We start from the raw sequence: 14675 nt of genomic DNA, 5'->3' as shown, positions 1-14675 counted from the left end.
AGCATATGATAAAATGAATTTAGCTGTCTTGGTTTCCTGATAAAAGCATAAGAGAAGTTTCTTTTGGAAACGTCAGATTCAAATGGTACACACTATTCTGAAATGTTTTACACTTTTTATAGCTCAAACCAAAATGTGGATAATCATTTTGTTCAACACAGAAACTACAACTTCAACTTTGCAATGGCAATTTTATTGCAAACAACAAATGGATCAGTGCCTTCATCTTACTTGTCTACTCAACTTTCACCCCATCTCAACTTAGTATCTTTACGCTCATGTTATCTATTTGAAATTCTCTTCTTGGAGCTGCTTTTCTCTGATGCCATCGCAGATCCCTTCAAACGCATCCTTTCTCCTCAGACAATATTCCAGCCAGTACATCTACTGGCCTCCTCCCAGCCTGAGCTGCTCCATCTCCTCTTATTTACACTGATGTGCAAGTTCAGCACCATTCAGCATCTTTCCTACCATTCTCACTCTTTGCCTAGATATTGTATATACTCAAATTTCTTTCTAAGTCTTTCTGGTTATATGTTTCACAAATTCTTTTCTACACCTTTCCTGTAGTATAGTATCTTCATGCAACAGCTGACAGTCTCCTGAGGTTCCCATTACCTCGATTCAAGTTTTCCAAGTGACTGCTTTCTGGGATTGTCAAATAAGAGCAGGACCTTCTCACATCAATCAAGAATGTTGCTGCAGAACACAATTCCAAACTCTGATGATGATATTCTCAAGATTTGGTTTCTCTTTCTCTGCTGCCTCCTATAGAATTTGCTTTTAAGGTATTTCCCAAGCTAAGGCTAGCTATTTTCACCTTGGCATTTCTCATATGCAGTTGAAATACTAATGGTCACCAGTCTAGCCTCTGATGTTGGCACACGCTCTCTATTTGTTGCATGTTCACAGGTCTGTGCCATCTTCTCCACTATCCCTCAGATTTCATTGATGCTCTCTTGTGAAAACTGAGCCAAAGTCTAAATTTATGCTCTTAAAAATCCTTTATTAAAACTTTCATTTACCTCACTCACTACCTTGCTTAGGGTTTCACCACATACAAAAACAGAACTGAAGATGAAGCATCTTGTTTTAAGATTTTTATTGAAGAAAAATCCTCCAGTGAGGAGGCTTCTAGTACCATGGAAGGATATATAAATATATACAATAATGACCTTTATAAGAATAAAGCAGAACTATTTTAACCATCTTTAAAAGAAAAGATCTTTATACCAATACCATCAATATGTTAAAAAATTCTGTCCGGCATAACTTATTTCCCTCCTTATGTTCCTGCAAATACTTAATACATTTTTTAGCTTGAAGATAATTGTTATTACTGCTTAAAATGTAGATACAATACAAAAAAAACCCCTTTATTAAAAAAAAAAACAAACAGTGAAACAGTATTGTCCTAGATACAATGACAATGAGCAATAAAGTTCTCTACACACAAAGCCCACTTCGTTAGACTGTGAAGATTTTGTAACAAATTTGGCACCTTGCAGATATTACAAAATGTTACAGCAAAATCTTCCTTCAAAGTCAGGTACTAAGAAAGCTAACACAGAACTTCTGTACCAAAGTAATTTATTCTCTCATCTAGCATCATTGTAAAATCACCATATATATCTGCTGCATGTTAAAAATTATGATGTGAATTTTTCACAAATATTTCAGCATTCCAATTTGACATACTAGTTAATGACATTCAAAATGCCAGATTAGTAACATGTATTTTGTTCACTTGGCTTAATACAAAAGTCACTAGTGTTTTTTCCAGTAACTTCTTTTAAAAATGCAGTCCTATTTATCTATAAGGAAAAATAACAGAAATGTACCTGTTCCAGTAGCTCCAAAACTGGTCCTGCAAGTAGGCTTGGTGGCTACTTTCATCACCAAATGAGGCTTTGCTTTCAATCCAGTGAATTATGTGTCCTTCAACAGCTAGGGTGACAGCAGAAAATAAACTGAACTCTGAAAATCACACTCAACAGCCTGTAAGAACATGTTTACAAATATCCTATTTACCCCCCAATCTACCACATAATTCATGCTTGTAACAGAGTTACATATTTGTAAAAATATCTTTCAAATATACACAGCGGACTTTTTTTTAAAAAGTGCCAGAAAATATTTTGATGGATAATTATATCCATTTCAGTTTAATTACAACCTGTTCTACATATTTGCACTTATTCTAAACAAACAGAATGTAAAGAAAAAGAGACTAGACTAAGGTGCAATTGCAACCTACTTTCACCCTTACTTTGCTGGAAAGGAGTTGTCAGGAAAGGAATTGAAAACTTCTGGTGAACAAGAAGAACAGTTAGCTAAACTGCTAAGGACAGAAACTTCTTACCAATCCCGAGCGGAAGGTGTGAGAACGGCAAGGAAGTTTATCATAGATCTGTATCTGCTTCCTTACTTTTGCAAAATCAGTAAAGCTTCACCAGAAATAAGTTAGGAATAAGAAGGCTTATGTGACAAAATATGATTTTGAATTTCTGTTTCTTTCAATGCTGTGGGATTTGCTTTGGTTCATATCTTTCCTTATTTCTTGCAGGAGTGAATTTCTAATATTAATAAAATTATCTTTTTTTTGGTAAAAGGAAAGTCCTCTCTGAAGTTGACAACCTAATTTTGCAGAGAAATCACTCTAAAAGATCACTCTTTCTCCAAAAAGGTAATGTGGGGTATCATTATTGAGGTCTTAAAAAATGTTTTCTTTATTCTGAGTTGCCTATAATATCCACAGCCATGTTGCCTTAGCCTCAGTTTGACCTGGGATGAGGTACTCAAAGAGCATGCAAACCCAGAAGCACAATACAGAAAGATTAGAAGAGGCTATGGCAGCACGATTGATCACAGGCTGTAAAATTACTTGGGAAATCTGGGTAAATAACTCACGAAGTCACCACACGAAGCTCTATATGCCACCACTACCCTGCTATCAGTAACCAAGTTAACTTGTGTAGGCCTATACTACTCCATCCTTCCCCCACCCCCAATAGCTCCCCAATACCTTTAGACCCCAGGAGATGTACCAGCTGAGGCATAAACTGTGTAGTCAGTTGAGAAGCAATTTTTAAGAAACATTTGCTATATTTGCCATATTTTCCTAGCTATGTATTGAGTCATGAAGAAGAGAATGCAAGGACTGCCATACATTAGTTCAGATCGGACAACAGGTAGAAAATGATTTCCTGCCAATCTCAAGTGATTGAAATAATTTTTAAAAAGTAATGCACTATCATTATTTGGATTTTTAGAGACAAATCCATGCAAACAAATTAATGGCTGTTTTTAACCTTCTTTCTAATAGGGTAGTATTACAAACCCAAGAATTCTTTTGGGTGTTTCCCAGTTTCCCTTCTCAAGCATTAAAAAAAGTTAGCTCCATCTAGTTGCTTTTCTAGTTTACATTTAATCAGGCTCCTGAATAGCTGGGATATAATCTTCTATGTTTCTAATGTGAAAGTGACTATCTTAATACCAACTACGTATTGTGTATATTGTAGTCCACACTATTGGGGAATCTTACCAATGTATGTAACTATCTGAAGGGTAGGTGTTAAGAAGAGGGAGCCAGGCCCTTTTCAGTGGTGCCCAGTGACAGGACCAGAGGCAATGGGCACAAACTGAAACACAGAAGGGTCCATCTGAACATAAGGAAACACTTTTTTACTGTGAAGGTGATTGAACACAGGCACAGGGTGCCCAGAGAGGTTGTGGAGTCGCCATCCTTGGAGATATACAAAAGCCACCTGGACATGGTCCTGGGCAACCAGCTCCAGGTGAACCTGCTTGAGCAGATGACCACCAGAGGTCCCTTCACGCCTCAGCCATTCTGTGATTCTGTAATTTCACAATCTTCCCTGCTAACTTTAGACTTGATAAAAAGTCCCTCATCCCCTCAATTCCTCGGTAGCTTCCTGAGACCGTCCACAAAGAAGAAGTATCGAAGTGAGGAGCAGAAATTAATTGAAAACTCTCCAAGTGTGGCTTGACAGGAGTGAATTGCAGATCATCAGGACGCCAAATCTCACTGTTTCAATTACGGAGTGCGTCAGTTACAAGGGTATTTTTTATTTTGTACATATAACCTCTTATTAACGTCACTACCATTTTTCTTCTTTGGAAACATGATTAGGAATACAAACATAACTGAGCTAAGGAAAGTCTTTAAAAACTTTTCAGAAGACTGTCATATACATAGTTGTTTATCTATCAGATAACACATTATTGTGCTGAAAGATGGTATCTCAAGCACTTCTGAGTAGTGAGACATTTTATAGTACACACTGAATTCCTTATACCTGTGTACAAATCAGTTATCTCAGCAAGAATTCCAACTCTTGTGAACATGAAGAACAAAAAACTAGTCATGTATATGACTTTCACACAGTGCTTTCAGCCTTCTTATTTTCTCTGATAGACACAAAAGTACACATCTGCATAGACAGGTGCTATGTTCTATGGAGGCAAATCAGAAGTCTTTTGGCATGAAAGTCAATTTACAAAAGGTGATTAATAATCCTTTACATTCGAACAACATGGATGTTTTTTCTTCCATGGCCCAGCCGCTAGGTCATCTGATTACCTTCTTACATGGCCTCAAGACCAGAAAATGTAGATGAACTTTGACATGACCTTTATACCTACTTTTATTCCTTCTTGCTTCTTGCTATGCAGGCTTTTAAAAACAATTGCGAACCACAGAGTTGTATTTAGATGCAAAGGGATGGCAAAAGAATAACTGCACAATGACAAACCTTTACACAATGACCTATAGCTGTAATGGTAATACTCTTAAGACTGCTTTGAACTGATTGGGTCTACAAGTTTAAGACAATTATAGGTATTTCAGACTTCAGTTCATAAAGACAGTGGACAGAGCAGGTTAGAGGGAGCAGGGATTTGGGGGTTCTTACTGTTGCTTGTTTTTCTTTTTTTTTCTTTTTGTGATAATGAGACAAAAACATGCAGAGACCAAAGAGGAAACACTGGGTAATACTACTTATGATCAAACCCCTCTGAGCAAAACTAGAAGTTCTTAAAATTATTGGTAACTACTGAAAAAAGAGACTAATCTGTAGTATCCTATAATATACTTCACTTAAGTAGCCATAATATTTTAGCATGAACACTTCTACACAAAATAAAATAATAAAAATTCTTTTAAAAGACTTACCTACTGGCACTTCTAAAATAAAGTCTGGTGTTTTGTCATAACCCTTTGCACGAAGCTGATCTTCAGCTATACATAGAGAATAAGAACTATTGTTTATAAAACTATTCTATTAAGTAGACAGCAGCATAATTAATTTTATTTTAAATAAGAGTGCAAGAATTACTAATGCAGTCATACATATCTTTCTTATGCATGCAATGCTGTGTCAGATTAAATGAACCTTTGTAGAAAACCTGAAGCATGGATATAAAAATGCTTCTTTGTCATCCCTGCATTTTTATGTCTTCATTATAAACATCATTAATTCAAGCTGTCATACAGTATTTTATAACCCCCAAATATTCAAAATAAAGAGGTATATTTGCTGATTGAAAGAAGAATCTCTCCACATTAGGAAGCGTTAAGATTAATCCTACCAACACCACAAATGTAGATATACTATAGCTGCCTTCTTGGTTTTATTTTAATGTTAGCATAAAGTTGTTAAAAAAAGAACAAGAAAATCCTTCTCTTCCAGAAATTTATTAAAGCAGAGAGAAGCTACAATTTTAGTTTCTTTTGCATCCTGCATTCTATACAATTTATCCAATTTCAGAGCATACAAAGATTTAGAAATTCTGCTAACATTTAACTACACAACTCTATTGCTTACAAATATTAGAGCTGAATATTTCAAGAAACAATGTGTGAGCAAGATAAAACCGCAAAAGATGCTCCCTTTAAGAAAAAAAAAAGAAGAAAGCCCAAGCAAGCCCTTAATATTTTCTAAACTATTGTCCTTGATTTCCGATACCATTACACTGGTATTTCTGAAACACCATTTCTCCATTAGAATTTGGAGTGACCTGGTCATTCAATTCCAGGCATGGCTTTCTGTCTTCACCCAAGCTCAACTAATGGCACTACCTAGTAACAAGTAAGGCTGTGTAGCGCCTTAACACCTACTGGGCTGTTGACATTGTCATGCATCCCATTCGCCTTTCTACATCACCTTTGATTAAAATTAATGGTCCATTCTCACTGTTGGGTAGCTTATTTCCAATCCATTTATCAGGTTAGGACAGTAGTTTCATGGCCAATGTTCAGAACTCAGTTTTTGAATACTTTGTGCATATCCTGAAAGGTCAGCAGTTTGAGTCCAAGTAACATTTTAATGACAAGAAGAACATATACTCTTAAAAATTAAAATATTTTAAAAGAGCCTAAAGCAAACTTCCCTGCTCTTTCTCATTGAAGAATTAAGTCTGAAGTATTTTTTTTACATAGTGAACCCATATTGAAAGTGGGACAGGAGTAATTTTGGAAAGCTGTACATTCACTTAAGTGTAGACTGCAATAGCTGTTTATTCTTTTTGATAGCTGTAGTATTTCTTTTGAAATCTGAAAGTATTTCTTCACTGTAAGCACACTATATTGTAAATACAAGTCTTTGCAATGCAACATTTCATTGTATCACCCGGTCAGCTATTAAACTTTTCTAGGATTTGGAGACAGACTTGGTTGTTGGCTATTTTTTCATACTTAGATTGTCAGGTATATGTATAAAAGATGTTAAGATTAACAAGGTTCTAATTTAACAGAACCTATGAATAGAGTTTTATGCCATAACATAAAGATGAATTAATGTTCTATGTAATCTCCTAATCTTGATAAAAATGAAAAAAAATCCAGTTTTATCCAACTCTAACTGTAATCTGCTCTTAATTGTTTAAAAGAGTCTAGAAAGGACAACAGGATGCCCCAGCTGGAATTTTTGTTATTTAGGAACACACAAATAGCAATAGAAAGTTCAGTCTTTTCTTTCACATCTAACAAATTCATAAATATCACAAAATCAGGGAAATGTACCTTAAAAAACCCCACTGAAAACAAGGACGGATGTAAACAAATTTCCTGATAGGTCAACTTGGCAGGTCTCTGAACTGGAGTTTGCATCAGCATTAGTTTTAATATTCTTCGGCAGATTCTTTTTCAAGGATGCCCAATTATTTTTAAAATCATTTGATACTAACACATGGCTTGCCAAAGAACATGGTTTTTGTTTTAAATCTGTTTCTGAATGTTTTCACTTGGTTTCTCCTAACATTTTGTATTGTGATAAACATTGGAAAATATGTTAAAAACCACATTTATTACTGATGTGAGTTGTCTATCATGTGCAGGAACATAATTATAGATTACTATTTCTTCAAGTGTTTTCAAGCTTTATAACTTTGAGGAAAAAAAAAAAAAAGAATTACAGAAACACCCCACAATCACCATAAATTTTTTTTTTCAACCAAACTCCACCAAAAGAAAAGAAGTTCTAGCTTTTCAGCCCAGGTATGTTTCAGACTGGTCCAGAAGCTACAGAGGTAGCATTCTGCACCTTAAAAGATCTTTTAGCTCTTGCATGGATTAAGAGAATAATTTAACAAATGCTTGAAAGCCAGCACACAGCAGCTTTGACAGTTACATTTATGCATCCTCAGATTTGAAAATTACATTGAAATAGCCCTAGTAAGTAGTTTGTCTACAGATTCCCCATTAATTTAGATTTCCAACAAAACTGCAGCTTCATCTTTACCATAACTTCACACTCAATCATAGCCATTTAACACATCATTGTTCTTATACTAGCCTCTGGATATAACAAAGAAACCAAATATTCTTCTGTTGGTGCATGAATGAGCAGCAACTGCAAATTTAAGATTACAGCAGAAAACACCTTTCAGATTTCATGATTTCTATCTACGCTACTAGTGAGGGACATCGTGGTGGGAACCAAAGAAGGATAAGATTCCAGACAAAGGTCAGTACCTCCCCATATAGCTAAAAGCTTTCCTAACACATTCATGGCAAAGACATAAAAAAATAAAGGTCCTTTATAGAACCTACAAATTCCTGGCATTTCAGTACGGCAAGTGAAGCTGTTTGTTAGTCTGTTTTGAGAGAATGCTTCCATTGATCACTTTAATCTCAGGCAAAGTGACAAAGACTTAAGAGCTGTGTTTTTGCTGAAGAGAGGACATGGTATATGATGCGCTTCTCATAAACAGTGGATTAATAAAATGCAAACAGCATTATTTTGTATAGATTTCCAATCAATTTCTGGGTGAATTTGAAGGTGTTACATCTGATCTGTAGGCTTTGAAAGCTAACTGCTCTAGAAACAGACAAATTACGTCCTGGACCTGAAAAGCTGTTTCATGCTCCAAGACTATACTGGGGCAATTTATATTCACTGTGTCCTTTGACTGTGCTTTCCTCTCCTGTAATAGACTCTCTGTTGCCCAGGTGAACACAGCTGATACAGAACCCTTCCTATTCTTAAAGAATAGTACCCTGGAATAGTACACTAATATGGAAACTGCAAGAATTCTGTTTCTTTAACACATGTTAAGAAGTAATAGAATTGCAAGTACAGCAATCCAAGTCATAAGCCATCTTCAAAACTGGAATGCAGTCTTACTCATACAGCCTAACAAAGCCTGAATTTGTTGACCTACAGGAAATAAAGTCATCTCTTCTGTTTTCCTAATGTTTTCTTCAAGCAGTTTTGGAACTAATTTTTCAGAAAGGAAAGATTTTATTGTGAGTGGTTCAGTAGGGTTCACCTTACAGATACTTAGGAAAAGCTTTTTTTTTTAAAAAAAAAAATCACACCTAGAACCTTAGACACATGCAATGCACAGAAAAAGTAAATACAAGCACTTAACATATCTTAAGTTATGACTAAGCAATACTTCAGTACACATAAAATGTAAACAACAAATTAAGCTCTCTCCTTTATATCTTTATATTCTAATGAGTTAACTCTTTCTAGACATTTTGATTTGACAGCACAAATTTCTTAGAGCTTATTTCTAAAGACAAAACTGATGCTTATCCAAGGTCATGAAACATTAAAATTTAAATCTGATTTGTGTACTACACAAGCCAAATAAAATTAAAATCGTTGGGTTGAAGATCCATTAGTGAGTCATCTAGTCCATTCCCTTGTATCGTGACAGGATTGACTTCATTACCAGCTTTGATGGATGAGTGTCAAGTCTAGCCTTGAATTTTTCATTGAAGGTGATTCCATAACCTTCCCTGGCAGTTTGTTTTATACTTATTGTTCCTAGACTGTTTAGTATTTTAACTCAACGTAATCCCTGCAATTACACCTTAAGCCTATTACCTGTATCTCTGTTCTTACGGCCAAGTAGGAAAAACCACCTTATCACATTTTCATAGTGTCATTTGCAAGTTTGAATGCAATAGTTATTCCTGTCTTTTTTTTATTTTTCTCTAAAGTAAAAGAGTACACTAACTCTGTTCCTTAATCATATGGACAAATCTTTTACAAAACCTTAATACTCTTTCTAATTTCTTAAATTTGTTTAAGGTTTCCAAAATCTTAACCTGAATCTAGCTTTAGGAAAGATCATAGTTTCTGGTAAAACCAGCAAAATTCCTCGATCACACAAATTTAGTACAACACTCAACTATTAACAAGAGACAGCATTTCACTTTGCTATTGTCTCATCACATAAGGAATCCAAGATTTAAGAAGTCATTGTTAAGTTTATTATCACAATAAGAAAAATGATGCTTTAAATACTAATCATTGTTTTAATGGCACTCATATACAAGAAACGTAGTGCAGGCTAAAAGGAAAAAATGAAAATAACTTCCTAACTAATTAATCCTTAAAATAACTTTAAATATACGGATTGTGAAGAGTGCTTGCATTGGTTGGGAGGCAGGGGGCTAAAATTCAGCAGAAAATGCACAGAAAGCTAAATGAGTGAATCCTCTAGCAGTTCTTTAATACATAAAGCATTCTGAAGCTAATATTTCTTATGCTTCCTCCTAAGTCTCATAAGGCCTAGATTATGGCTAATATCTCATGACACCAAAAGTAATACTGCAGCAGATATTAAAGCATTTTTTTCAGCTACTTATTCTATAAAATATTAATTGCAAGCCTGTGCATGTGCTGTATATATAGGGTATTAGGTAACTGAGTTCCTGCTCAGTTCTAAATCAATAAAAGATAACATGTACGGCATCAATCATTTTTTACTCTTCCTTTACTACCTAATACAAAGAGCATTGAGGCTTATTTTTTTCTTAAGTAAACAGTCACCGAAATCTTTGAAGTTAAGGCTTCACTGGCTAGCTTCTACTACAGATTCTTACCTATGAAAGAGAGATTTTTTTCCAAAAGCATTTCTCGCAGCAAGACTTCATGCTCATGCCCAATAGCGCTGATAGCTTTAGGTTAAGAAATGGACAATTACTTTGGAAAAGAACCAACTTCAGAAAAACATCATAGGTAAAGTAATTCATGATAAAATTTACTGGCCTTCATCTGCATTTCAGAAGTGATCAGTGATTTGAACTCTAAGTTTTGAAGTTTTTTACAGGGATTTTCAGAGGCATTTAGCACTTTTTGAAAATCAGACTACGGTATCATCAGCATACATTTTACAAAATTAAGACCCATGAGATCATATTTATACAGTATAAATAAGGGTAATATTTCTGTTTTTGCTTTATTACCCCCCCAAACTTAAAAGAAAGTGTGAGCTTAAAACATGTCATTAAATACCTTTTAAGTTGCTCTTTACTGACTAGTGTATCAATTCTGTAATTCAGCAAAGAATGAAATAAACTGTTTTTTTTCTTTATATTCTGAAATTGATAGGCACTAAATCCATCTGAAACATCTTACTGTAACAAAACATCCTTTTAATTGATTTTTCAGAAACATGAACTAATGTCAGGGAAGGATGAAATAGTATTTTATAGTGAAGTCCTTTTCACTTCCACTGACGGCCTGTTGATCCGGTGTGCTATTCTTAGCAATATGTAAAAAAGTCACCACATCAAATATTTTTAGTGTACCCTCCTGGAGGTCAAAGTTCTATTCTGGAAGCTTTTAAGAAGAATCTTATGGAATATCATGATAAAGGATGTTACATTAAAAACAGTTAAGTTTCTAATTCTGTTTAGAATAACTTCTGAAAACCCAAACTACAGATCACCTTACCATTAGAATTAATTACTTAATTAATATCAACACTTTATGCTGAACAGCAAAAAATCTAATTGTACGGAATCATTTAATATATATACAGTTTTTATCAATTGAAACTATATGTCACGTTAAACTCTACTAGCAGTTACAGAACAAAAGGGGCAAATGAAGAACAGCAAAAATGTAAGAAAAATACTGCAAACAGAATTTATAATGCACCATAAGCAGAAACACTTAGACTTAGTCTATAATAATACCTGTTATTGATGTATGGCAATGACCATGGGGCAAAACTTGTAAATAACCTCACAAGCCATTTTCTACTCATGCAATCTAGCAGCCTAGTTTCCCGTAAGCATCTGAACTATTACTGAAAAATAGCCTCTTGGCATTTACAAAGAGGTTGACTTCATACTTTAGTCCATGCATATACAATTAGATAGTTATATTTAAAATCAATATGCAATCCTTCAGAAGACATTATGCTTTTAAAACCTTAACTTTAAATTGATTTTTAACTATTTTATGCACCTCAAAATTAACATCTAATTCAGCAACATACTTGGAGATAATGCACTCTCACAGCTTACTATTAAACTTTTTTGTACCAAAATGGAATTGAAAAACTCCTCATTATTCTCATTGATGTCACTGCGTATTCAATAACTTCCCTTGAACCAGAATCTGAAGGGGATAGAAAAGACCTTTTTAGAATGCAGGCAAGCTATTCTTAAAAACTGTTCATAATTCTACATATGTGTTATTATCACTTTTAAACATGACACTTTAGAAGACTATAGCCAGATTGTTCATCAACAAAATATTAATCTTAAAATTTGGGATATGGAAATTAGCAATCAACAACCTTTTAAAAAGTGTAACTTATTAGATTAATCCACTTTCAGAGAGCTGTATTTAATGTTGAAGGTAGTCTTAATGAATACTTAAAATTATGATTAAAGCCACAAAATACAACTACAATTAGAACTCTATCCTGCTGCTGTTAAAATTAATGGGAGCAGGGCTGAGTCTATAGTAGACACCAGGCAACTATTTCTAGTAGAAAGAACATATTTTTTAAGGGGTGACCACCACATGTATCACAACTACAACAAGTGGTGTTTTTCATGCATAACTAAACATCACTGTAGCTTTCCTATCCTGCAACTGTACAACCAAACTGCTTGCATAGATTTATGCAAGGATTCTGTAGAGCTTGGGAGGGAATTGCCTTGCTAGCCTGCTCAGTGATAGCAGGCCATGATTTTGAAATTGTTCCTTTGATAGCAGACTGAAACAGAAGAGCTACTCATTCAGGACTTTATTGAAACAGATTTGGGGTCGCAGCGATCACTCCTAACAAATTATAATCTTAGTCTGAAATACTCAGTACTATGTGGAGTTCCCCCAGTACTCTTACTGGATATGGAGGATCTCTAATTAACCATTTCAACACTACAAAAAAAACCCAACCCTTAAAATTCAAGCTACATAGGGTTTTTTCTACTGCTAGCCTCCTTTCCTTTAAGAAGAAGAGAAAGTAAAAGAACTGCACTGGAATGTCAGATACGCGTTTAAAAATACTAATTGGTCAATCACACCTGAATCGCACTTGAAAACATACCAGTTAGAACTCATATTCATAACAAAGCAATGCCATAATGTTGAACGCTATCTATGCAACTTATTAATTTAATCACAGAATAGTTGAGATTGGAAGGTATCTCCAGAGATCATCTAGTCCAACTCCACCGCTCAAAGCATGGTCAACTAGTCTTAATAGAAAACCAGACATGCATTTCAACTAATCAAAACCAAAGAGGTTCAATCAGGCATAAGAATGTGTAGCCACCAAACTGACAACTTCCCGTGGTCCATCCGATTTTTGTTAAACAGTATAAGAGAAAGCTCTGCAGTGACCCTCTAGCTGACTGAATGTAAAACAGAGGAGTATGAAACGTGTTTTGTGAAGCAGAACTTTATGTCAGGTTAAAGCTAGACACATCTCTTCCACACAGTCTAAGCTCGTCAATTGTGCACCTAAAATTTTATGGGAAAGGATACTGTTTGATGCAGTCCACCAGTGGTCCATAACAACAGTCATTCACAGTACACTGCAGACAAATAAGAGAAGTAGTATAGTGATGGGCAACTACAAAACCATTATAGTTAAACAGTATCTTAAAAACAGTAATTACTTTTCTTCAAAAAGGCTATCAGATGCTGTTCAGATTTAATCACAGAAAACAAAAACTGCATGCTTTTATTCACTATAAAAGCAAGCTATTAAAAAGTGAAATGCTCCCCTCACAAATATTGCATTGCCATTTATGGTGCACCCTGACCTCACTGGTAGTTTACGATGACAGTAATTAAATGAGGTTTAAAATCTTTTACTCTGCTAGGCAGATAACAGCATTGCCATGGGAAAAAAAAAAAAAAAAAAAAGACAACTGTGATTAATACCTGATAGACTTGATTTGCTAGAACTCCATTGGGAATCTGAGAAGGGTCCCGTAGCATACTATTTATAAGAGTTTTGGAGGCTAGAGAAATAAAGAATAAAAACATACAAAAAACCTGTTAGCTCAGTTATCCACTTGGCTGGAAGACAGACACACTTTTACAAGGAAAACATTGATGATGTTGATAATTTTGAAAATTATCCAACAAGCAACTACAAACTTATAAATCTGTATCTACTTACCCATTCTGATACAATTAAAAATCTTGAAACACCAAAGGATTTTATTAGCACAGGGTGAAAGCAGGCCCTTTTTTACTTATTCAGTTTCTCTGGACAATTTGTATTTCAGAAGCATCATGCAGCTCCCAAGGAAACTGCTTAGTATAAAGAAAATGTAACTCAAAATAACCTCCATATCTTATGAGAACTTAAGGAAGAAGACAGGTAAAAATTCAAAACAGCCTTTAACAACGTTTGGTCTCAACAATCTTAAGCACTTTATAGACTTGATGATTCCAGTTTAATAGTTTTCAAATTTATTTATTTACTTATTCAGTGTTGACACATTTATCTGACTGTATTTAAAAGCTGGCAAACAGCTTTCTATACTATTTTCAAATGCATATATCTGAGACACAATAGAAATCAGAAGTGAATTTAGGACAATTTATCAGTCTTTTATTCACTGATATTGATGCTACAATGAAAAAAATAACATAAATCAGGAGATGCCTTTAGTTTATTTTCAAATACAGTCCTTGCAAGCACTGGCATTGTTTTCTCTCCAGATGCTTAATCTGGGTAGTTGCGTATACCAGTTAATTACTAATAGTAGTGGAAAGACTTTATTCTAGAAAAATGCCTTCTAAAAACATCAAACATTTCATTTTACAATTTCTTAGAGAAAAAACAACACTGCTGCACAAGCACAAGCTGCCTCCTTCCTGGGAACAACTGCTGACAGAGTTCAGCTAGTGGTATATTTACACCATTGAATCCTTAAGCGT

At 34.7% G+C, this 14675-nt stretch overlaps 1 protein-coding gene across 7 annotated transcripts in view; it reads right to left on the bottom strand.

Moving 5' to 3' along the window:
* The window catches only part of CDIN1 (CDAN1 interacting nuclease 1), a 134943-nt gene that overhangs the window by 64420 nt on the left and 55848 nt on the right, over window positions 1-14675 (bottom strand). For 5 of the 7 annotated variants that reach the window (XM_030035849.1, XM_030035799.1, XM_030035791.1 and 2 more), the window contains 5 exons: window positions 13668-13747; window positions 13266-13315; window positions 10361-10428; window positions 5195-5260; window positions 1842-1947 (listed from right to left, as the gene is read on the bottom strand). In XM_030035849.1, the coding sequence (XP_029891709.1) occupies window positions 1842-1947; window positions 5195-5260; window positions 10361-10428; window positions 13266-13315; window positions 13668-13747 (370 nt within the window). Of the gene's footprint in view, window positions 1-1841; window positions 1948-5194; window positions 5261-10360; window positions 10436-13265; window positions 13316-13667; window positions 13748-14675 lie in introns of all 7 variants that reach the window. The other 2 variants (XM_030035809.2, XM_030035819.1) reach the window with 2 other exon arrangements.

The sequence above is a fragment of the Aquila chrysaetos genome, chromosome 2 (genome assembly GCF_900496995.4).
Source record: "Aquila chrysaetos chrysaetos chromosome 2, bAquChr1.4, whole genome shotgun sequence".
NCBI classification, from domain to species: domain Eukaryota; kingdom Metazoa; phylum Chordata; class Aves; order Accipitriformes; family Accipitridae; genus Aquila; species Aquila chrysaetos.
Note: the sequence above shows the minus strand (reverse complement) of the source record. Positions and strands in the feature narration are given on the sequence as shown.